General features: G+C 36.6%; 1 protein-coding gene across 1 annotated transcript in view; it reads left to right on the forward strand.

The window, feature by feature from the left end:
- Positions 1 to 27,153, forward strand: part of CenB1A (Centaurin beta 1A) — an 806,494-nt gene that overhangs the window by 458,150 nt on the left and 321,191 nt on the right. The window contains exons 14-15 of the mRNA XM_090384002.1: positions 13,195 to 13,289; positions 24,684 to 24,800. Of these exons, the coding sequence (XP_090240128.1) occupies positions 13,195 to 13,289; positions 24,684 to 24,800 (212 nt within the window). The remainder of the gene's footprint in view (positions 1 to 13,194; positions 13,290 to 24,683; positions 24,801 to 27,153) is intronic.

The following is a 27,153-nucleotide window of genomic DNA, read 5'->3' on the forward strand; positions in this document are numbered from 1 at the left end:
CGGAATCTAGATGCTGCAGAAGAGATTGCTTAGGAGCAACGAAGAGGATGAAAATTAAATGAACGTACATTATCTCACATATAAGTATCATAGTTCGTAAGGTAAGAGGTTTGTTCAGTTATTACTATTTAAGTTTCTACTATTATAAAAATAAAGTTAAAATATTAAGTTATTACTACTATAAAAATTAAGTTTCCGATAGTTATATAAAAAAAGGGCATATTTTTGCTAGCTTTTGAAACCATGTTATATGAGGGTAACCCTCGTATAAGTTGGTTTTGCATTACACAATATTTTTTAGGAACCAAACTACCATGTTATGTGATGGTTACCTGTATTACAAATCAACTTGTAGCTATCGGAAGCTTCGACACTATTCATCATTCTGTAGCTATTGCACGCTATCTTTTTTCTGCTTTATATGCTGGCCAACTCTGCATTCATCTATTTTGGGATCCTCCTCCTGCAATATTTTCTTAATGGTATGTATGCATTCATGGTTTCTGTGATTTTTTTTCTTTAAAGGTATTCCATAATTCAAGTGTATCCACCATCACTCAGCAATCCGCCCAATTAATAGATGCCATATAGTGCCTTTAAGGCTCTACATGACATCTGTCAAAGTCCACTTTTATGAAATTAAAATCTTTAACCACTGCAACATCTTTCTTCATCTTCCAATCAATGACTGCATGATCACTATCTGTTAATGGTTCTTGTATTTTAAGCCCGGCAATGTCATTTCATTCATGAGTAATGATGAGATCAAGAATATTCTCACTCATAGTATTATTTCTGACATGCTGGTACAAATAATAATCATCTAGTTTATTTAAAAAAAATTTTCCTCAAGGTCAATTTCCCTCCCACTTATTGCAACCCCCCTGGGGCAGATTGAAGTCACCCATATCAAGACATTAACGCTCTCTTGCCGATTCAATTTGCATGTAAAGACTCTTGTCATATTCTTCACAATCTTCCGTTCTGTAGATTACTTCCACTTTCACTATACCTTTGCTTCTAACTAACTCACACAACAAATTCTATGCTGGCAGATGTATCTTTAGATTCAGCAAAAACTATTTTCACGCTCAGGCTTTTTTTGATAAGAAGAATGACACCACCACCACCTCTACTATCTTCCCTGTCTTTCCTAAATACATTATACATCCCATAGTAACTTGTCATTCTCAATTTCTGGATGGCACCTCATTTCTGTTAGCCCTATTATGTTACCATTAGATGTCCTAACTAGAATTTCAAATTCAGCAATTTTATTGACAACACTCCTGACATTACTGTAGATGCAGTTAAGACTAAGTATTGTTCTATAGCTTACTACTCTGGCATACCCCTTAAAGTTATTTAGGCTTGTTTCCATATCTTTCACATCCCATCCATTTGAAATGTTGCTACACCCAGAACAGAACAACTTACCAACATCGGCTGTTGTGGTAACAAACAAGATTTCTTGAGTGAGTGCAAGCATTGCTTTGATCCATATCATCAGATAAATGCAGATCTATATTACTCTTCCCCACCCCAACTAGCAGTTTTCCTGAATTCTTAAGGTATCCTCAATGATACTGGCAAAAATCCTTGCACCACCTTTGTTCAAATGAATTCTATCTCTACAGAATAGATCCTTGTACCTAGAAATGTAGGCCACACTGATATAAACCCCCCTCCAATTTCTTGCAGGTTCCCCTCAGGACTTGAGTTAATCCACAAGACTTTCAGTTTCAGCACATAATCCCTCCTATCATGTCTGTTCAGAATTGCAGACACGTACACATTCAGACCTATCGCGCAGAATTTTTTCTACAGGGCCCTATATTTATCTAAGAAATGGTCAGGCCATGAGTGAAGTGATCTAAGACCAGAAGATTATGAAGAGTACGAAGAGTGTCTATACATGCAGATGAAATGGGCAAGCAAGTGTGGATGCCTTATTATAGGTGACCTCAATCTTCCCTGATTGACTGGAATAAGCAGCAGGGAAACTCACCATGGGAAACAAAATTTTTAAATAAACTGAACATTGAAACATTGTTTGTACAGCATGTTAGAAAAAAATACTAAGGGTAAGAATATTTTTAAACTCATCATTACTCACAAATCAGATGGATGACATGACAGGGCTTAAAATACAGGAACCATTGGAAAGTAATGATCATGCAGCCATTAGTAGGAAGATGAAAAAAAATGTTGCAGTAGTTAAAGGTAAAGGCACAGATTTTAATTTCAGAAAAGGGGACTATGACAGTTTAAGGCTCTACATGACATCTATTAATTGGACAGCTGCAGTGGGATGGCAAATACATTATAATTATGGAATGCCTTTAAACAAATAATCACAGAAGCCATTAGCACATATATGCATGAGTGGAATGCCGAGATGGATGAATACAGAGCTGGCCAGTCTAATAGAGCAGAAACAGATAGCATGCGAAAGTTACCGAGCAACAAAAAGTACTGAAGCCTACAACAGCTATAAGTTGATCTGTAATAATATCACATATAAGGTTATGGAGACCAAAACTGAATATGAGAAAGAACTGGTAAATAGAGCAAAGAATGAGGAAAAGGAGTTTTTCATGTAGTAGTAGTAGTAGTGGTATGTGATGCAAGAAAGCATGTGTATGAGCTTATGCAGCATCAGTCAAAAAAAAAAAAAAAAAAATCACACGATTCCCTCCAAATGCCTGTCCAGTTCCTCCTTAAATTTATTAAACCTATCAAGGTCCACAACAACAGATGGAAGTTTGTTCCAGCAATTAACCACGCGCTGGCTAAAGACAAATTTCTGCACATCTATTCTACATCTGTCTTTTCTTAATTTGAAGTTATGCCCCCCTTAGGTTTGTAATCTGAACAAGTGGAAGGATCCCATCAGAATTCAGCGTGCTCAACCCATTCAAGGCCTTATACACTTCAATCAGATCACCGCACAGGTACCTAGTCTCCAGCCACTGCAATTTGCAGAAATTAAGCCTCTCTTGGTAAGAGGATCCCTTCATTCCCCTCACCAATCTTGTTGCCCTTCTCTGTACATGCTCAAGTAAATCTACATCCTTCCTAAAATGAGGCCTCCAGACCTGTATGCAGTACTCAAGGCATGGCCTGACCATTGCCTTATACAGAGGAATAATCACCTCCTTTTCCCTGCTAGCAAAATTCCTATATATAACATTGACAAAACCCCATGACCTGCCCTGGCAACCTGTCTGCATTGCTCAGAAAACTTCATATCCGCCTGCACAATGGTCCCAGGTCTTTTTCATTTTCTACCACCTTAAGTGTAGTACCACACAGTTGGTACATTTCTCTGGGGTTACTTCTACCCATATGCAGTACTTTGCATTTGTCAAGGTTAAACTTCAGTTGCCACCTCTTAGCCCATCTGCCCAAATTATCTAGATCCTGTTGCAGTAGCACACTGCCATTACTGTCATTAACAACCCTGCCAACCTTTGTATCATCTGCAAACTTCAACATTAAGCCTGATATACCTTCATCAATATCATTGATAAATATACAAAACAACAGTGGATCCAACACCGAACCCTGTGGGACTCCACTAATAACATTAGTCCATGAAGAGCAGCACCCATTGATTACCACCCTCTGTCTTCTCCCACTTAACCATCCTTTTATCCATTGTAGCAACCTACCCTTATGTATGTGAATACAAAGAAACAAAAAAAAAAAAAAAAAAAACACAAATCAGATCAGACCCTTGTGTATTGGGTGTGAGAAAGTCTTAGAAAACCCAGCTGATGTTGCTTATGAATTGAATAGGTATTTTGCATGAGTATTTATTAATGAAAGACCTTTCTTGATGAGGAGAGGCTCTTCTAGTGAATTTCAGCTGTATTAAATTAGTCATTTTGAAATTACTTATGACTGTTTATTAGAATCACTTTTGAGCCTAAAGCCAAGTAAGGCTCCTGGAGTTGATGGCATTTACCCAGTAATTTTGAAGGAGGCAGCCAAAGAGTGTGTTGAACCATTGAAGTTAATTATGAGGGTGTCATGGGACTCAGGGGAAATTCCTGAGTCCCATGTCCATTAGTCTGATTTAAGCGGTAGGGAAAATCTTACAGGCAGCGATTAAGTGTACAATCCAGGAGACATTTATATAGAAGTGTCATTCTGAAAGATACACAACATGGTTTTGTTAAGGGCAAATCGTGTTTAACTAACCTAGTAAGCTACTTTGACATAGTTACTCAAAGCTGGATGCAGGGAACAATTTCAACATAGTTTATTTGGATTTTAGCAAATCATATGATTCAATTCCTCATGAAAGATTACTATATAAGCTGAAACACGTTAGGATTACTGGAAACTTTCTAAGAATGATTGCGGTGGCTGCAAAGCAGAGGGTGTGATTAGTGGTTATTCTTTAGATTGGTGCAATGTCAGAAGTGGTTCCCCAAGAATGAATTCTAAGGGACACTATTGTTTCTGAATTTCATAAACAACATGAAAAAATGACAAATGACAATGGATAAAAGGGTGGTTGAGTGGGAGAAGACAGGGAGTGGTAATCAATGAAAGTGGAGTCTCCCAGGGTTCAGTGTTGAGTCCACTGTTGTTTTGTATATTTATAAATGATATTGATGAAGGTATATCAGACTTAATGTCAAGTTTGCAGAGGATACAAAGGTTGGCGGTGTGCTACTGCAACGGGATCTAGAAAAATTGGGCAGATGGACTAAGAAATGGCAATTGAAGTTTAACATTGACAAATGCAAAGTACTGCATGAGGGTAGAAATAACCCCAGAGAAATGTACCAACTGTGTGGTACCACACTTAGGGTGGTAGAAAATGAAAAAGATCTGTGGATAATTGTGCAGTCAGATATGAGGTTTTCTGAGCAATGCAGAAACGATGCCAGAGAAGGTCATGGGTATTGTCAATGATATACAGGAATTTTGCTAGTAGGGAAGAGGAGGTGATTATCCCTTGGGATGTGAGGCCATGCCTTGAGTACTGCATACAGGTCTGGAGGCCTCATTTTAGCAAGGATATAGAGTTGCTTGAGCATGTACAGAGAAGGCAACAAGATTGGTGAGGGAAACGAAAGGGTCCTCTTACTAAGGAAGGCTTAAGTTCTGCAAATTGCAGCAGCTGGAGACTAGGCACCTGTGAGTTGATCTGATTGAGACATATAAGTCCTTGAATGGGTTGAGCACGCTTAATTCTGATGGGATTCTTCTGCTTGCTCAGATTACAAACCTGAGGAGGCATAAATTCAAATTGAGGAAAGACAGTTTTAGAATAGATGTGCAGAAATTTGCCTTTAGCCAGTTAATTGCTGGAACAAACTTCCATCTCTCATTGTGGAAGTTGAAAGGTTAAAGAAATTCAAGGAGGAATTGGGCAAACTTAGAGGGAACGGATGTGTGATTTTTATTTTTTCCCCCCTGATGCTACATAAGTTTACGCTCTCTCTCTTGCTCCATTACTACTACTACTACTGCTACTACATTTACAAAGTGTATTATTTTAAAACTTGCAGATGGTGTAAAGATTGAGAGAGAGTCGTTAATGATCAGTGGCAGGCAGTGCTCTTTCAGGATGACAAACAGGCTTCAAGACTGGTCAGAAAAGTGGCAGCTATGTTTTAATGCAGCAAAATGCAATGTTTTACACTTGTGGAATAGCAACATCAAAATAAATTACACACTAGGTCGGACAGAAATAAAAACAGTAGAGAAAGAAAGGGATCTGTGTGTTATAATATGGTTTGATATGTAATTTTCTGAGCAGCGTACTAAGAGGCGGCCAGGAATTCAGTGATTTCCTATTGATGATTTATGAAACAACATCCAGTAGGGATAAGGAGGTCATAATCCCAATGTATAAGTCAATTGTAAGACTGTACTTGGAATACTGTGTCGAAGTATGGAGAGGTCATCTTTCAGATGACGTCTCCATACCTGGACCATAAATTAAAATTACAGGGGAAGAGGTTTAGATTAGATTAGGTTGTAGTTAGCGAGGGAATCATTGTATACTGGAACAAGTTGCCTCCATTGGTAGTTGAGGGTTGACAATCTGAATAAATTCAAACGTGAACTGGATAGTATTTTCCTGTCTACTCCTTTATTGATTTGTTATTTTATTATTTCTTATTATTTATTTATTATTACTATAATTATTATTATTATTTTTTTTTTTTTTTGGCCAGTGCAGAAAAAGCCTATGGCTTCCTTGCACTATATGGGTGATACTAATACTAACTTTATCCTTTTTTTAATTGATTAAGGGGGGAGGGAGGAAAATATATATATATATATATATATATACACACTGAGTGATCATTGATTTATGACCACCCCTATGAAAACTGAATGCGACCCGTTGACCACGTGAGGTATGAGAGTGTGGAGTTAGTCGACCTACGTAGCATAGATAATGTGTCAGTGATTCAGTAGGTAGTAAAATTCTGAGCATGATTAGTAAAAGGAAAGATTTATTTTACTTTGATAAAAGACAGATTGTGGGTGCTCGACGAGCTGGTGCCTTGATTTCCCAAATGGCTGAACTGGTGGGTGTTCGAGAGCCACCATAGTTAAAGTGTACCAGGAATGGTGTCAAAATCGTCAAATGATGACCCAGTGGCAAAACTGAAAAGGTCAGCAAAAGGTTGATGTTAGAGGTGAGCGCCTGGTCTGACGACTTGTACAGGCACAGCACTGTTCAAGAGTTGACTATCCAAAACAACATGGGCCAACCCAGTACAATATCTGGCATGACCATGCATTGTACGCTCGCATGTATGGGCTATATCAGCAGACGACCCCTGTGGCATCCTCTCCTAACCAAGGTTCATCGTCTTAAAAGACTCGCCTGGTGCAAAGAGCATGCAAGTTGGACGTTAAAAGACTGGAAGAAGGTGTGCTGGTTGAATGAGTCATGTTATTTACTGCACACCATGGATGGTTGTGTATGGATTTGGCATCAACAACACGAGGCTCTTCGTTCATCATGCATGGTATCAAAAGTGCAGGTCGGTGGAGGCGGTTGTATGGCGTGGGGTATGTTTCACTGGCAGGAACTTGGACCCCTGTTGCATGTGGAACAACGTATCAGTGGTCTCCGCTATCGTCAACTGATTTCTGACTGTGTACACTCAGCTATGTTACACTTTTTCCCAAATGGCGATGCTGTTTTCCAAGATGACAATGTGCCAAGCCATCGGGCACTTGAGTAGGAATGATTTGAGGAACACAGATATCAGTCCCATAGAGCACTTGTGGGACACTATGGAAAGACATATCAGGCATCTGGATACACCAATCACCTCCTTACCTGCATTGCTGGCTGCATTACACACAGCTTGGTTGGCCACACTTCCCGAACACTTCCGACATCTTGTTGAATCAATGCCACTTCGGATAGCTGCTGTAGGACAGAGGACCTACGAAGTATTAGGTAGGTGGTCATAATTTAGTGATCACTCAGTGTATATCTATATTGAAAGTTGCTCGTTCGTGAAACCTTATAATATCACATTTGTTGTAAGTCAGTTGTAACTTGGGTAGTGACCAGTATGAAATCAGAAAACTACAAGAGAGATGCTTTGTGTTGCTCTGTTCTGCTCTGATCTGCTCTGCTATGCAGGTAATCATTAATAAAGTTGAACCTAATAAATCCAGCATCTTCAGACATGGCACATTGATGTTTTTAAAGTATACTTTTTTTTTTTTTTTGTGTAATTATGATTTAATTGGGGCTTAGAGGGGAACAGGTATCCTGTGTGGTATCAGACACTCAGCCTAAAACACTGATGGATCCAATATCTCTCTATTACAGAAGATCTAGGAGAAGTCCGGTTGGCCTGCCTCCCTAAAATCCACTCATACACACCTTCTCGATGGTAAGCCCTGTTACGTCACTTAGGTGGCAACGAACGTGAAGAGGAAAAGACCAAACCCTCCAGCAATGAGAGCACAACAATACAAATGGCCCTCAGTCATCAGCAGCTTTCACTCTCCCTCTTACGGCAGCGAGAGGATCAGAGTGGAAGCAGAGGGTGCTAAGAATCTGTGGGTACGACCAGGCTGCAATGCACGGAAATTGAACTTGGCCTGTTATAACGTACGATCACTCATCGGTGAAGAGAGGATATTAGAGCTGGAAAAGGAATTAGAAAATGTGAATTGGAATATCATCGGTTTGGCTGAAACAAGAAGAAGAAATGAATCACTTATAAGTTTATCAAGTGGAAATCTGCTGTACACCAATGGAAACAGTGAAAGGAGTGAAGGTGGAGTTGGGTTTCTGGTCCATAAAGATTTTAAAAACAACATTTTGGAATTCAAAAGTACATCATCAAGGGTGTCAAGACTAATACTCAAGATTTCTAAGAGGTACAAGCTAAAGATTATAATGATTTATGCACCAACATCGAGCCATGATCATGAAGAGGTTGAAGAAATGTACACTGAAATTGAGAGTCTTCTAGATGAGCAGAAAACCCACTACACTATTATTATGGGGGACTTCAATGCTAAGGTTGGAAAAAGGCAAAACAGCGCAGAAAGAGGAACTATAGGAAATTTTGGAATTGGTGAAAGAAATAAAAGAGGTGAAAGACTTGTGGAATTTGCAGAATCTCAAGGAATGTCAGTAATGAACACTTTTTTCAAGAAAAGGGTGAACAGAAAGTGGACATGGAAGAGTCCAAATGGATTAACAACTAATGAAATCGACTTCATCCTCACTAACAGAAGATATATTGTGAATGATGTTACCGTCCTGAATAAGGTAAATGTTGGAAGTGATCACAGAATCGTAAGATGTACACTTGATATAGATGTCGGAAAGGAAAGGAACAAACTGACTCGAGTAAATAATACAAAGGTCTTTGAAATAACAGAAGAGGAGAAAAAGCAGTATGTACTGGAACTTAAGAACAAGTTTGAGCTTCTGCAGACTGCTCAGGACCAAAATATCGACGAGGAATATTACAACTTTCTGAAAGTGATAAAGCCCAAGAAACCTATAGGGAAACAGAAATCCAAAGAAGAAAAAATTAGTCAAGAAACACTTGTCATGATGAACCAAAGACGACAAATGAAGAGCAAGAAAAACACTGACAGGGAGAAAATTGAGTATACTGAGTTATGCAAAGCCATTAGAAAGAGACTCAGAGAGGACATAAGAAGATTTAACACAAGAAAAGTAGAACAAGCATTAAGGGAAAACAAAGGATTTAAATCAGCAGCCATGAGCAGTAATACAGAAAGACAAATGATACTGAAACTGAAGAATAGCGATGGCGTACTTATAAACAGCAGAGAAGGCATAATTCAAATAGCAGAAGACTACTATAGAGAATTATACAAGGAGCGAGGGAATGATACCAGCAGTGGGGAAGATGGATTGCAAAGTAGCAACACATACGACATACCCGATATTCTTCCTGATGAGGTAGAACATGCATTGAAGAAAATGAAGAATCGGAAAGCCCCGGGGGAAGATGAAGTTACTGTAGAGTTGTTAAAATTTGGAGGTAGGGACATAACTCAAAAACTGGCAAGGCTCTTCAAAAAGTGCATTAGAAAAGGTGTGATGCCTAAGCAGTGGAATAATGCAATCATAGTTTTGCTGCATAAGAAAGGAGATAAATCAGAAATTGGAAATTATAGACCAATTAGCTTGTTATTCCACATCTACAAGTTGTTCACAAGGGTCATTACTAACAGATTAGAAAGAATACTTGATGAGAATCAACCGAAAGAGCAAGCTGGCTTTAGGACAGGATTATCAACTATGGATCACCTTCATGTAATATCACAGCTAATTGAGAAAGCAAATGAATATAAAACACCATTATGCCTGGCATTTGTGGATTATGAAAAGGCATTTGACTCCATACAGCATAAGGCAATGTTTCGGGCACTGGAAAGACAAGGCATAGATACTCCATATATTATGATTTTGAAGAAAATATATGAGAGTGCTACATCTTTTATTAGACTAGACAAAGACAGTAGCAAATTTAAAATCGAGAAAGGAGATCGACAAGGAGACACAATATCTCCGAAGCTGTTTACTGCTGCCCTTGAGGAAGCTTTCAGAAGATTAGACTGGTCGCAGAAAGGAGTCAGTGTGAACGGAGAGTACCTAAACCATTTACGATTTGCAGATGACATTGTGGTCATAAGCCACGATCCCAAAGAATTAGAGGAAAATCTTAATCAGTTATGCACAGTTAGTAAGGATTTTGGACTAAAGATGAATATGGCTAAAACAAAAGTAATGATGAACAAGTATGTCACAGAAAGGGAAATAATGATTGAAGGAGCAGTAATTGAAAAGGTGGAATCATATACTTATCTGGGACAAGTTATTAGCTGGAATAATGATAAATGGCTGGAAGTCAAGAGAAGAATAAATTTTGGATGGATAGCATTCAGGAAATATAGTCACATGCTGAAGAGCAATATCCCAGTTTGTCTGAAACGTAAAATAATGAACCAATGTATACTCCCCACCATGACTTATGGAAGTGAAACTTGGGCACTCACCAAAAGAATGGAAGAGAAGCTGAGAACTACACAGCGAAGAATGGAACGAATTATGTTGGGAATCAGACTGTTAGATAAGAAGAGAAACACATGGATTAGGTAGCAAACTCGAGTAAAGGACATTCTTATCAAAACTAAAGCTAAAATGGTCTTGGGCAGGACACATAGCTCGAAGACATGATGATAGATGGACTAAGAAAATAACAGAATGGTACCCAAGAGGAGCTAGAAGAAAACCTGGAAGACAGAGGCGGAGATGGATAGATGAAATTCATGAGTTTTTGAGTAGTAAATGGATGGCCAGTGCTCAAAACAGAAGGAACTGGAAAGTTGCTGGAGAGGCCTTCATCCTGCAGTGGATTGAAAATGGCTGATGATGATGATGATTTAATTTGAGTTCTTTAAAAATGGATACTGCCAATTTCATAGTGAATGTTACAGCAGAAAATTATTGTGATATTGTTAGTGAAATGGCAGACTTTTGAAAATAGGAAAAAATAAATAAATAAAAAATCTTTGAATATATATTTCTTGTACTTTCATTTTGATCTTTTCCTCTCAGATCTGGGTGTTACCAGTGGCAAACATGCTGAAAAATTTCATCAAGAGATATCTGATATGGGATAATACCACCAGGGAAAATAGAATCAACTAAACTGGTTTATTGATTTCAGACTTTTTTTTGTTGTTGAAAACAAAAATGAACAGAAATATTTTGTAATTTATTTGTATATTACATGTTCTTTACTCGTAAAGAACAGAAAGTTTTTTACGAGTTAATTCGTTCCTAGCGTGCACTCGTAAAGCGGGAATTTATTTCCCCTAGACATAAGATTAAAAATAGGGGTTACATTCTCAACAATGAAATTAGTTAGCTAATTAGTTTATGTTTAAACAATGATTGATTTATCGAAAGAAATGAAAAGATAGCCTGTAAAATCAAGCAAATTATAATAATAGAGAAATTATTTGACTTATAAATGTTAAAGAATGTTTATTCTTCTTCATCATCAACTTCAACTAAATGCACACTTGTTGATCACTCATTATTGGCTCGGCACTCGTTTTTTTGTTATTTTCTTCAGAAATGCTTCAAGAGGTGTTTGTTTCCAAGATAATCTTCTCTTTTAATTATAAATTTCACAATTGCATGCATAAGCATTTTTTAACGGCACACACAAATTGCAACTAACACGATTCGCGTGGAGTAACAAGTTTAAGAAGCTTAAAATAAAAGGAATGAAGAGAAGGTTCTGAAAATTTATTTATGTTTTTATATGATTGAAGATTTCAGTAAAGGGGAAAACACATTTCACCATAATAATGTAAAAAAACCACACAATTCCAGCTATTGGTATTTTCGCAAATGCAAGGAGATTGAGGTTATTACCCGTTTATAATTGCTTGCAGTAACAGAAAAGTACAATAAACCAGAAAGTGGAAATTGTTTTATGGTGGTGACCTCCAGAAATGTGCTTTAGAAAAATATCATAAAGGCGTTCAAAATTGATTCTTATAATGGAACATGTGATAACAATGAAAGTGTAATGCGTTTAATGATTTGAATTGGTAATAATACAATTTACAAACCACGCTCGCAACCTTTTATATGGCCTTAAGGTCACGGCCATATAAAAGATCTTGAAACAAATTACCAAAAAATAATGTGTTATTGGGTTCACATTGCAATATTTTAAAATATTATGATGTCTCTGGAACTGATTAATATCGTAAAGCAAGGTACACTGTATCGTATAGCTACGCACGTGGTGTGGAATGCTGTGTTTATGAATGTGTAACATTCATTTTTTTGCAGTTAATGTTCATATTTTCAATTTTGTTGATACTTGATACTTGGGGGGGGGGACTCATAAACCCGGGAACTCGTAAAGTGAGAACTGCCTGTACTCTTTCATTCCCTTTCTTTTGACAGTAGTAGGTTGTTGTTGTTGTTGTTATGGGCGTTTAATGGCGCATAAAACAGTAGTAGGTGGTAAAATTTTAAAGCACATAATGAAATTCAACACATTTAAATTAAAAAAAAGAAAAATATTTATCTTTGCTATTTATTGTAACAGACCATCAATCTATATTATATCTATTATGTGTAACTAACACGACTAATACTCTACATTGTGATTGCTTAAATTATAAGAAATGTCAAAAATTTCAGACACTTGGAATTTTTTTTAAAAAAAAGAACAAGTGTCTATCTTGTTAACCTTCCTAATTAATGATTAAATGGGCCTTTCTTTTCTGAGATTTTATTCCCACCTTGCATAATGCATTCCTCCTCCCTAATAACTTACAAAAAGTTTCCTTCTAATTTGGGATATGGAATACCTACAATGGCAATAATTTTTTTTTATTGAAATCCACACCCCTGAGTTTTTACTTTTGAGCTGATGTTGTATAACTTTCTTCCTTGCATAATCTGCTAATTCTAAAACTAAGGCACAGAAAAATTTCCCAATTAAATGAAACCAGTATTCAGTTTTAACTAAATTTTGCTTCATTTCCTTTTTATCTAAATAGAAACAGAAAGTTCTTTAATTATAATTTTAAGTTATAATTATGTAAATTAAAATAAAGAATCAATAAATAAATTATAATTGTTTATGTGCACTCAGATTTAAATTTTTATAGGAAATAATTAAAGATTGTGGACACAGGAGCAGTAATTCTAGTGGATTTGTTAAGTGCAATTTGGTTTCTTCGGTAAATTCACCTCGAGCATACAGGTAACCTTAATTTTTGAATGTAAGATATTTAAAAAAAAAATTACAGTTCAGTAGTATTATGCAGTTACATTGAGTATATATTCTTTAGTTAAAATACATTCTTAATTGAATTATTAATAAACAAAAAAATAGGTTATCTAAACTAGGGACCTTTAACTTTTTCAGCCTTGAGTCTGTAATGAAGTCACAAAGGATGTTAGATAGGTGAAGGAAGATTATGAAAAATTTTTGGCAAAGGAAAACAGCAAACACTTCTTTACTTGTGTCAACTGTAGAAGGAAGGGGATGAATCAGATTAGTTCACTTGATAACGATGGCTCAGATGGGAAGCGATATGTTAGAAGACGAAAATCGAAAATTTGGCTACTCAGGAAGCCGATCAACTGAATGAGCATTTTCTATCTAGTGGTGGACAAAAAAACTGAATCACATGTGAATTTTACAAATAATGTGTTATGCACTGCATTGTGCACAGAAATATTCTAAATGCATTTATTAGATGGGATATATATCTCTGTGAATGAAATCCAATAAAAAGACTCCACCTGATATACCTAATTGCCATAAATATCTTCCCAAAGGGTAAAATGTGTAATTAACGGAAATATAAGAAATCATGCAAATGGCAATCATGACAACCAAACATACATTTTATTGCATTTACGTGTACAAACTGAAATGACAAGTTAATGTAATTGTATTATGTACTGTAAATCAGCAAAAATCAGTCCTCAATATTTTGTTGTTCTTCCTTGAGCTATAATTACAGCCTTGCAATGATCTGGCATAGAGTTAATCAGCTTCTGGATATATGGTTGCCCAATTTCGTTGTACCACACCCTTATGATGCTCTCGTGCAGCTGAATCTTACTTGTTGGCTTCTTCTGAGCAATTTTAGACAACATTATGTATGAGTAATTTTCGATAGGGTTCAAATCTGGACTGTAGCTGGGCCAGTCCAGCACTGTAATGCCAGAATTTCTGAGGTATGACTGCAACTTAAGGGATCAAAACAAGGAAAAACATTTGGTAAGTATGTTTTAAGCCTTCTGAGACAAGAAGAAAAACTCCTCATTAAATCTAAATAGCATAAAACTTACTGTGTGGCGATTTACAATTTTACTGTGTAGCAATCCCTAATAATGAGTTTCAGGCACTCCTCCAAGGTAGCAGTGTAGATTTCTGCATTCACCATTCCGGTAATAAACTTATTCACCCCACCCCTTTGCTTGTTATGCATTCCCATACTATCTGACTGGTGGGGAACTTTACAGTTGGTGTTATGCCTTCAGGATGGTATGCCTCCAATTTTCGTCTTCTAACATATCGCTTCCCATCCTAGCCATGCAGGTTAAATTTCGATTCGTCAGAAAAGATGATGGTGTCCCATTGCTGTTTTTGTTCATGAAACATGCATTTTAACCCTAGCAAGTCCCTTCTTCCTCATTTGTTGGGTCAACAAAGGCTGCTGCTTCTTCTTCTTCTTCTTCTTGGGCCGATAGGCATGCAGACCACATTCTGGAAGCCATCTTTGGATAGTTAGTGCACTTGTTTCAACATCAGAGGCCATCTCAAAGTCCAATTTTAGATCAGGAGCACTAGCATGGCGATTACGAAGGCATAGCTGTTTCAAATATCGATTTGCAATTACTGTCTGATGCAGTACCTTTGCTTTGCGACAAACAAACTGACTTTAATCAAACAAAAAATATTATTATTATTAATATTATTTGCTATATGGTGCAACCGAGGCTTATGCTGCACCAGCCAAAAAAAAAAAAAAAAAAATTTTGAATTATCCTGAGAGAGCAAGAGCCAGAAGCAGAAGGGAATTGCCAAGAAAGAGAAGAATGATGATATTGAGCTCAGGAGCCTGGGTGTGCCAAGCCCATACTCACCAGATGCCCCCGGGGTTAATATCTTATACCTTTCACTACAAATGTTACTTTTTTTAAGGTGATGCAGTTGTTTTGTATGCAACTATACATTCACACATGAGGGAGGCCAGAAGTTTAGCAAACTCTAATAGGGAGCTAAATGAATTTGCATTAACTGAGAGTTTACTCTCTGTTATTACAAAATGGAGGAGACATTTTGTAATAGCAAGTTAAAATAAGACACCTGCGGTTATATCCAGTTATATTAAAGGAGGTGGCAGTGGAAGTAAGCAAACCCTTAGCCATAATTATGAGTGCATCCTTGGACTCAGGGGAGGTCCCCACAGACTGGTGATTTGCAAATGTATCCATAATTCACAAAGGGGGTTCAAATGGTGACAAGGGAAATTACAGACCTGTTTATTTAACTTTTGTTCTGGGGAAAATAATTTAGTCACTGGCATTTTTTTTTTTTTTGGGATCTGGCATGAACCAGCTCTGAGTCCAAGATCATTATATTACATGCGCTTCAGTCTTATGTAGGTGTTACAGTTCCCATCTGTATTACTGAAGCAGTTGTATATTTCAACCAGCTAGGCCAGTCAAGAATATTTGAATCAGTTTGCAGTTGGGAGATAGCAGACTCCAAATTACATGAACAGGGAGAATCTTTTGCTTGTCATTGGTCATCAAGTTTTTGCGTTTATTTGGAGTTGAGCTTGGTTAACTTTAGATCCTAATTCATCTCGCAGTTTGGATGATTGTAAAAGTTTTAAAAGGGGTCTTCTTGCAGTTGCACTACAAGGCTATGCAGGTCATTACCGCATGCTTCATCGGGGTCATTGTTGTCTTACATATTTCAATCGTTTTTCAATGTCTAAGTCCAATTCATACAATTTACGATCTAGTATGAACTCTTCATTGTCATCGTAGATCTTGGCATATGTCATCTCTGACAGTATCTCTGTTTCCTTATTGCCAAATAGAATGTGCAGCGTTACCATCTCTTATTATATTATGCGTGGATATTGTTGTTTCTTGCAGATCTTGTTAGCGCTGCATGTGTGATTTGCGACAAAGCATGACAGAGTAGCATGATTCAATATGACAGTAACATGATAGTATGATTGTAACAATACAAATACTTATATTTGTATTGTTACAATCATACTAATGACTACAATCAAATGGATAGTTAGGCTCTTGGCCTACCCTCTTCCAAATGTTGATTCGGCAGAGTAAGCAGCTGGCATGTGATCCTATTTATCACTAACATTGATTCGGTAAGTAAGTAGCGGGCGTGAGTAAAAATTACATTGTTTGTGATTTCGGTTCTAGCTGTTTGAAATTTAGTAGATGTTGTCAAAGATAACATAAAACATCTTTTGTTCATACAGGGTACACATGCCATTTATTTTTTTGGCTGATGCTACATGAGCTTGCTTTCTTGCATCACATGCTTCTCCTACTACTACTACTATTTGCTATCAACCTGCTGCATTTTATCTCAACAATAAAGTCACTTGATCCTTTGAATCAACTCGCTCTATTGTTGAGTTGTTTGCAACTTGGAAGCTAGGTATTGACTTTTCTTCTTTAGCAATGTATCTTTGTGAAGGAATCCACTTCGTGTTCAATACCCTTAACATTAGTCTTCCTTTTCAGTTATTTCAGCTAATTTGGCTGGAAAATCTTTCACAGCATGGATGTCAGCAGAGGCATACTTTACAGATATAATACAGATATTAAACTATACAGATATAATTTCTGTATAGTCAGTCTCTCAAAGCAGCAGTACACCTCTGGAAAGTTTTCGACATTATTTTTCCTCTATGACATTCCTTAGGTTTTACAGTAGGGATGCATATGATCTCCTAGTAACTGCCTGCTTGTGTTCCAAATATTGAATGCACAAAATTCCCTCAGCATCCCAAAAAATGGTGGCAATAATCTTTCCAGCTGAAAGTTGTGTCTGAAATTTTTCGGGTGAAGGAGAACAATTGTACTTCCATTGCATTGATTTTTTTCTTGGCCTTGGGATCCCAGTGCTGAACTCACATTTCATCATCCATAACTTCCATATTTCTGTAGATAAGTTTCAGGATCTCTTCCATAAAGCACTGAATTCTGTTTACAACTGTACTCTGAATTGCTTCTGCATAGGGGTCAGAAATCTACGACCCACCTTGCATTGACCTTAGTCATCCCCAAATATTCATGGAGGACTGTTCAGTGTTCAACCCAGGACCTGTCAAATGGGTGCACCAACCACTGAATTTAAGCGATCCTCGTGGTACGGTATGGTACTACTCACTGATCTCGATCAATATTAATTTGAACATACTATGCGATTGAGATCAATGCGACAGAAGCATATAATGTTAAATTATACAATTAATTTTTGCTCTGGATCACTTGTCACATTTATAAATATGTAACAGAAAATTTTATAATATTGTGAAGTATTACACTTCGCCACCCAACTACTTCATAATGCCACCTGGCTGGAAAAATTTTCTGGGGGAGAACACAGCTGTAATAGCCTCAGATGTGCTACATTCCCTAAAGATTTGGGACACTTTTAAACCTCCGTCATTCAGCACAAGGGTTTCCACAGCTTGGCACATTTCTGGAGTGGTCGTTGCCACAGGCATTCCTGGACATGGATTATCTTCGATGGACTCTATCCCACTCGAATTGTTTTGATCAGAATTTCACCTAGTACTCTGAAGGAACACTGTTGCCATAAACAGCCACCATACTTTCATGAATGGCCTCTGACTCATTTTCTTTGTTGAGAAACTTTATGACTGAATGTTGCTCCAATTTCAGCAAATCCATAATTTGAGACGGTGTCTTCCTTCTTTCTGTTACAGCAGAAAGAAGGAAGACACCTATCAACCTACAAACATAATGGGATCAAAATTTGTATTGTTCAAGTTGAGACATTCAAGAACATGATGAATCATTAATCATTGAAATATATCTATGGGAAGTACCTTAGGCAGGTAATGTCTTGAATGCCCTGTTAAGCTGAGCAGTTGTAAGTCAGGGGTCTGTTGACAGAGTTGAGGAGAACAGAAGAGGGGACTAAACTGAGAGAAAGAGTGTTGTGGAAGGAATATGTACGAAAAATTTTGGATTACTTTAAATAGAAAGCCAATGCAACATAATTTATGAACCAATTATAAGAAATTTAGACTTGCATCCCTGGAAACAAAAAATGAAACAACCACTGGACAACAATAGTTGTCACTGAATTTTGAATGCTACAAATATCAGTGCATCAAAAAGCAGCCAAATACTGTGAGCCAGCCAATGCAATATATACTGGTGTTCAAAGAAAGTGCACTACCCCTTAAAATTGTAATTGCCATTCAAATAACGTAAGTATATGGCAATATTTCTTACAGATTGCATCAGATAAGATTGACATTTGTAGGTGATGACGTAATATCGCATCAGCTGTTACTTTCAGCTATATAAGCACGCTCTGCAAGAGTTGCAGTCATTCCTTGCTTATGTCAGTCATTCCTTGCTTGTGTAATTTTTATTTAAAATGATAAACTGAAGCAAATTGAGGGCTTCTGATAACATTTCAGTCATTTTGAGAGCACCAGTCAAATATTAATTAGCTTTGCCTTAACTATTAATAAATGTCTTTTGTTTATATTTCTATTTATGATGCTAGTCATTAATGTAACATACCATTGTGAAAAAGGGTTAAACATGTGAAATTCCTAGGTGATGCACTTTCTTTGAACACCAATGTATATCCAAAATGATGATGACCCTTATGCAGTGCAAAATTAAACAAAAATGTTTATGCATCCACTCACAACAGAATGCCAAACTGCTAACTGGAAAATGAAATATAAATAATGGAACTAGAATATAAAATCAACGGGACTATATGTTGCAGTATGAACAGTGCCTAGCAACTAAGCTCATCATAACCATTTTAAATAAATTAAAATTACAGTTAATTAATAGATTCTGAAGAGTAACAAAGAGAAATAAAGAGAAGCATCAGTGGCTGCAACAACATAGCTTGAAACATAATGTAAATTGAGTTAGATATGTAAATACCCATCTCATCTCAAATACCCTTCCCCATTTCTTCCATCATGCATTATGACTGATGACTTTTGAGGTTATGAAGAACATCATGGCAAGATCCAATATTCTTACATTTCGAGCTCTAAAATGGTGTTTGCAGGCCAGCCGCTAGTTAGTACACTGTACCGAACCTATTCATAACTCTTTAGGAGGCTTCTGGATCAGCTAGTGTATATAAGCTTGCTACCTCTACTCTTCCAGATAGTGACTGGAGGGAGTCCGAGTAGTGTGTATGTGGGGGGGGGGCATTGTAGAGGCCACGTTATGTCAAGGATCTGGGTATTTTCTTATCATGTGTATGCCATACCAAAAAATTTCATTACTCCACACAGCATGTCTCTCCCACTTTTTCTTACTATTGAATACACCACGAATTGTCAAACTAATAGAGTAAGTTTATCTACGAAAAGATCTAAACCTCCCAAACACTTCCTAGTTCATATCACAAATATACGTGGTCTCAAATCTAATCTCAGTGATGTCCATTTCCACTTGCAGTCTGCCAAACCCCATGTACTTTTTCTGACAGAATGTCAGTTATCGATTGATTCAACTACTGCTCATCTCAGTTGCCCAAATTATTCACTGTATGATTCCTTTCGCCTCAAAGGTGGTTCTTGTGCATATGTCCATTCTGATATTCCTATTAGAGACTTGGTAATTTGGAATCTCCTCTTTTTGATCTTCTCTGGCTTAAAATCTCTCTATCTCATTGTGTCAGATTCATCGTTTTCTCTACCGTTCTCCCAATTCCACTAATCACTTGGAGGTCTTTGACTAACTCTCTCTCTTTGTAACTTAACTTTCTCCAGTCCAACTTTCCTAACAGTCAGTAATGTTCCTTGGTGATTTTAATGTTCCAGTAGGCTTCCATTTTCTAGTCACACCAACCCAGCTGGCCAAGATACTGAGGCTTTTGCAATTACTAATGACCTTGTGTAGATTGTTCATTTACCTGCAAGAATACCGGACAATCCTAACCATACAGCCAACATGCATGATCTTTTTCTCACAAATAATCCTTCTAAGTACACGGTTGAAGTGAGTGGTCCTTTAGACACCTCGGATCACAACTTGGTGATTGTCTCTTCTCCAATGGAGCCTTTATCTCATATCTCATGGCTATTCCCAACCTCTTATTGTTTGGCATTACAAGAATACAAAATGGGATGACGAGCGAGATTTCTTTTCTTCCTTTCCTTGGTCGGATTACTGCTTCAAAACTTCTTATGTCAGCGTTTGCTCAGATCGTGTTACTGAAATTATTCTTGTAGGAATGGAATCCTTTATTCCACACTCCACTTTAAAATCTCGTCCTTTATGTAAACCTTGGTTTTCCAATAAATGTGCTAAGGCTGTTCAAGAGAAGAATGTTGCATATCGTAATTGACTTGTTTCCAATTCTTCAGTTTCATCTTCTACCTACGCCAAAGCTTGCAACAATTGTAAAGCAGTTATTAATCAATCCAAACTAGATTTTGAACAGGCCAAGAGCAGAAAACTTGCTTCTTGCCCTAATGGTAGCCGAGCATTCTGGTCTCTTGCCAAAGATATTGACCGCAGCTTTTGCCCATCTTTGCTCCCACCTCTGTCAAAACCAGATTGTTCTGTTGTCACTTCAGCCAAGGATAAAGCTGACCTGCTAGCATCCCATTTTTCTTCCAATTCATGTGTTAATGATCTTGGTAAAACACCTCCCACCATTCCCAACACGCGCTATTCAAAGCTTCCTGTGGTCTTCCGTCAAAAGGATGTCAGAAGGATTTTGACAAATCTTGATGCTAAGAAAGCTCCAGGTCCTGATGGTATCTCTCAACTTGTTCTCAAAACCTGTGCTCCTGAACTTACTCCTGTTCTTTGTTGCCTTTGTTCACTTTCTTATTCCAAAGGTGTTTTTCTTTCTGCTTGGAAATTTGCTCATATCCAGCCAGTTCCAAAAAATGGTGACAAATCCCTCCCATCCAATTTATCATTCCATTGCAATTACTTCTACTCTTTCCAAAGTAATGGAGAAATCAATTAACCGCCAACTCTTAAATTACCTTGAAACCTTCTGTCTGATCAACGATCGCAAGTATGGATTCCATTAGTGTCGATCCACTGGTGATATTCTGGCTTATGTTACCCATTTATTGACAAATTCAATGGAAAAGTTCAGTGAAACACAAGCAGTTGCTCTAGACACCTGAAAGGCTTTCGATCGTGTTTGGCATAAAGGTCTTCTAAACAAGCCTCCATCTTATGGTTTGCCAACTGTTCTTGTAATTGGTTATCTAGTTTTCGCTCTGATCGCTCTCTGTCTTCTAATTTCTCCACTAATGCCGGTGTTCCCCAAGGGTCAGTTCTTTCCCCCACTTTTTTCCACTTGTATATTAATGACCTTCTTCCATTGGCTGGAAATCCTATCCATAGTTTTGCCGGTTATAGCATATTGCATTCCACTTTCCATTTTGAGAAACCTTGCCCTGCTCAATCAGCTTCAACTTCTTGAATATCCGCTACCAATTCCTTAAATGTCGATCTCCAGGTAATTCTCCAGTGGGGCAAAGACAACTTAGTTGATTTCAATCCTTCTAAAACTCAGTCTTGTCTTATATCTCTAAAACTCAGTCTTGTCTTATATAGATCCTTCTGCTCCTATGCTGATCTTTCGGGACACTCCGATTTCTAGGCAAGATGATATATCTCTTTTGGGGATTACATTGACTTCTAATCTCTCTTGGCATAAGCACATAACAAATATTGCTTCCTCTGCATCTAAAAAACTTGGTTTTCTCTTCGCTCTTGGTGTTACTCTTCTTTCAAACAGCTGTTCACTCTGTACAAATCGCATATTCCCTACCATGGAATATTGTTCCCACATCTGAGGCAGTGCCCTCAAAACCTCTCTCAGTCTTCTAGATTCCATTCAGAAGAGGGCAGTTGGGTTAATTAATGACTCCTCTCTAAAAGAGTCTCTGCACTCGCTGTCTCATAGACTACTGTTTCTGCTGCATGCCTTTTCTATAGATACTTCCATGGGCACTGTTCTTCTGAATTGGCTTCTATAATTTCCACTCTCTCTTTCAAAACAGTCTGAACGCATGCCACCAACATCCATTTACTGTCCAACTTCAAACTCCCAGAACCAACTTTTCATCTTCCTCGTTTATTCATTCAACTGCCATTTTCTGGAACAACCTTCCTTCATATGTATTTCCTGAAAATTACAGTCTACAGAAGTTCAAGTCTAATGTCAACAAATATCTTCTATTGTCTTGTCAACCTCCAACCCAAGCATGGTACTAAGTACTATAGGTTCTAATACCTCTCATGTTTGGAGTTTTTATAAAAAAATAAATAAATTAATTAATTAATATAGTTCAGTAGAATGGATAAATATACAATGTCAAAATTGTTTTTCATCTAATTCCTTTGTTGCTGCATCATGTCAGCTAATCAGATTGATCGGACATGATCTCCCTCTTAAAAAATTTATGCTGTTATTGCCATAATACTGCATTACTTCTGTGATCATTGGCTCAATTATTTTTTCTGGAACAGAAATCAAACTTACACATCTAGAATTAATCAGTTTGCCCTTTGATGCCAGTTCCTTTTTGAATAGTGGAGAAATTTTCAATCTAGGGACCTGCCCTGAATCTAAAGATGTTTTAGTAATTATGGCCAATAGTTCCCTTACCTCTTCTTCTGTTTATATAATCATGTACATTCTATCAACACCCCAGGAGCTTATTAGGCACATTAGCATACAGTATATGCATAAAGTGCCTATTGTCTTCACCATGTTTGTCCATCTGTCTGTCTGCATGTAATAATTCGACTCTCGGTGGATAGATTTTTATGAAATTTTATATATAACCTTTTTTTGGAAAAATTTGATGAGGCATCCCAAAGTTCATTAAAATTGAAGCAGTAGGAATTTGGCAATTATTATTTCTTTGTCTATCCTTCCATATATGTTTTAATTCCCATTGGAGGGTTTTATGAGAAATTTTATATTTCTCTTTAAGAACAATTTATTGAGCCTTCCCATTTAAAATCAGACAAACAGAAATCCAGCAACTGTTATTTCTTTTTTTCACACGTGTCACATTGTCTATCCATGTATTATTCATTGGAGTTGAAGCACTTGATAGTACGAGGGGTAATAATTTAATTTGTGAACTGGTGCAAGATCTTATTTTATTTGTCATCATCCGAATCTTTTGTGGATTTATCCTTCTCAATAACCTCCCTTGAAATTTACACACTTTCGCCACTGTGACACATTAAATGCTTCTTGCAAGCCATTTTTCGAAAGACTGTGACGTGCTCTGCTAGCATTATTGTGTCAGACACGAAATGCTTGCCTTTCAGAGCTTTCTTCAGATGTGGAAACAGGAAGAAATCATGTGGGGCTGAGTTCGGTGAATAAGGGGCGTGTGGCAGAAAAGTTTTGAAACCTATGGCAGTGATGACTGCCTGCAAAATATATTAGCTATTGGGCCTGACATTGTCTTGATAGGGAAACCACTTCACACTGGAAAGGTCAGTCACACCCGAATATGGCCATTCTACCAAGACACTCATTACCATGCACTTCATTTATCTCTTTAACTGTTTCCGATGCATTTAAGCCCTATCTGACACCATAATGAATTGCATATTGCTGTTCAATCTGTATGTCCGACATGATACTTGCTTCAAAACAATTATCAGTGACGTGCAGCTAAAAAAACTCTTTGTGCAACACTAGCTCAAGAAGTATTGGCATGTGCATAAAGTGTCTGCTCAGTAGCGATCAGGGAGAGTGCATCTAGTGGTAGATATGGAAAGTTTGCACAGTAAACATAAAATATTGCATAGTCCACAAATTAAATGATCACCCCCCTCATATTTTTGTTATCATACACTAATTGAAATATGCTTTGAATTTCACATGATGTTGATATAACTTAATTCACTCCAAAACATTGCAGGGGTGTGCAGTGAGGGTGAAAACAATTACTTTTGTATATTATTAGTTAATCAATTAGTAATTAGGTAACAAGATAAATATTTATTTATTTTTCACTTCTATTAATTACAGAAAAATAAAACAATTCTGTTAATTAAAAGAAAATCTAATTTCCTGAAATGTAAGGCATTGCATATGTTAACTAGTTTACTTTTATCTTCAACAATTTCTCTTCCACATTGTTTCTCAATTATCTCATAGTTTGTTTATTCATAATTTATCATAATTCTCTAAAATATTCAAAAATACCATTAAAAATTATGCTTAATGCTTAAGCATAATTTTATATGAATTTGGCTTTATTCTTTTTCAGTTGATGTGAATATTATTATTATACATATTTTAATTTTTTCTGACCTGCCTACTCACTCATACAAAATATCTAATTCTCTTTGATAGTCAAGTTCTTGGAATTCAAAGTAATGAAGTATGTTGTGATTGCGGTTCTTCAGATCCACGATGGGCAAGCATCAACTTGGGTATAACACTATGCATAGAATGTTCTGGTATTCACAGGTAATAATAATATTAACACTTTGAGCACAACTGATTGAAAGAAATGTGGAAACATTGAATTTTGCATATCTATAATCATCATAATGTACAATTTTTTTTTTTTCTTTTTATACCTTACAATATTTGCCTTTATTAAGCCCAGTATCTTTGCAAATTAAATTTTTATGGACAGTACTCCCAGCTGCACCCTTTTTAACTCAAAAGTTAAATGGTATTTTTTTTAATAATTTTGTCCTACTGGCTAGTCTTTGGTTTTCCCCTTTAGTATTGAACATAGTCCATTTACCTAAGTGAATTGTGAATGGACTTTTTATGTAACTAGAAGAAATGGAGCCTTGTTTAAGAAAAACTAATGGCAGTATATTTTTAACTTCTTTAGAAGAAAAAATCTTTTGTCATGTTAAGAAGTTATAACATTTTTTCATACTTTGTTGTTGATTATGATTCTGCATCCATTTCTATCATTGTCCAAAAAAAACTTTTGTTGAATAGCTCTTATGTGCATCCATTGCAGCTGATCCAAAACGAGGATCTGTTGCAATGGATGCACACTCATTTTATAAAAAATCTTTTCTAAAATGAGATTCCCCAAAATAAGCAGTATACATGTGCAGTCTAACCATTGCTTTTTATTTTAAAGATTTCAAATATTCTAATTCTCTAAAATAGAGTTACACTCGCAGTTTATTAGCAACCTGAATTCCAGATCTGTTGTAATGTTGTAACATAATTCTTTGCTGATGGATGAGCCACTGTCTGTTTTCTCTACTACCTCAACTAATTAATATTCTTTAATAAATATTAACTTGGAAATCCCTCTTGAATTTCTCTAAAGCATATGTAATGTAATATTCTAAATTTTATTCCATGGCAATCCCTTTCTCTTCTATCACACCTCTAACAGTCACAGGATGAATATATCTCAATTTCAGTCATAGTGCTGCATGTGTGTGAGACAGGTAATGCTTTAGGGTATTGTTATTTAGAGTAATGGTGAATGAATGTCTGAATTTTATAAAAATACAAAAGTTGCAGCAGCTATATTATAAGACAATAAAATCGATAAGCTTATACAGATCCATCTCAACAACTGAAACAATACAGTTAAGTTACTAATAGAAATCCTTGAAATTTTTCACTGTTATGATATGCACAGAATTCCATTCCTGTTAAAATGATCCTATACTACTTTTTTAGCCACTGATTTTATTAAATTCCCTGGAAAAGAAGTCAACCTTACAGGTCTATAATTGCTCACATTGCCTTTTGGCCCCCTGCCCTTTGTGTATAGGAGAGACATTTGCACACCTCTCCTGAATCCAAGAATGTGCTCTTAATTATGGTCAAAGGTCAAAATCGTTTACCTCTGTGTAATTTGATATAATTCCAGCACCATCCCTAAAAAAAAATTCCTCATGTATAAACGGAAACACAGAATATCTATTCACATTGTTAGCAACCTGAACAGGGTCATCTATAGTTATGCCATTGATATCTTGTGGGCTGATGTTATTCATCCCTTCATGTCTAGTGTTAACATAAGCAAAGAATTCTTAGCCAAAGACTAATAATCTGCCTTAAATTGACTACACACTTAATGACCTGATTGCACTGCAGACTAGTTTGTAACCAATGCAGGTTTTAAATGTTGCTTGCTAATTTATAATCATCCCATACACATTTTCCTTTCTTACCACTAGTATCATTACTTCACTTGAGATCCATTTAGGCCTAAACCTTGAAGAACAGTATCTCTTTGTTGGAATAAAAACTTTAGTAGCTTTTATGATTACTTCCCTGAATGATTTCCATTTATAATTTTCAGTTAGTAACATCATCAGTTGGCACCACTGAATTTAAAAACTGTTTAAGACCACAGTAATCACCTTACTCATGGTAGGCAGATTTGCTAAAAGAAACTATTGGTCTTAGGGGTTTGCCAGGTTTGTAATTTGGTGATGCCAAATATATGTGGGAGGATGTTGTACAAAAACTACGGAATATTCCAAACATTATTATACAAAAAGCTGACAAAGGTGATACAATTGTAATTCTAGATAAAAGCACCTATATCGACAAAATGGAACAGATCCTTTCCGACCAAAACACCTATAAAATTGATAACGCATACAATATTTCCAAACTTAAAAATAAACTCGATGTTATTCTAAGCAGACTAAGATCAAATCCCATTACAGCAAATTGGTATATGTAACAACATCCTCCCACATATGTTTGGCATCACCAAATTACACAAACCTGGCCACCCCCTAAGACCAGTAGTTTCCTTTAGCAAATCTGCCTTTGCCAACCTATCCTCCTTTTTAGTAAAAATTATATCCCCCCTCACAAG

This window comes from Mastigoproctus giganteus, chromosome 10 (assembly GCF_048544385.1).
Source record: "Mastigoproctus giganteus isolate SK-2022 chromosome 10, ASM4854438v1, whole genome shotgun sequence".
NCBI classification, from domain to species: Eukaryota; Metazoa; Arthropoda; class Arachnida; order Uropygi; family Thelyphonidae; genus Mastigoproctus; species Mastigoproctus giganteus.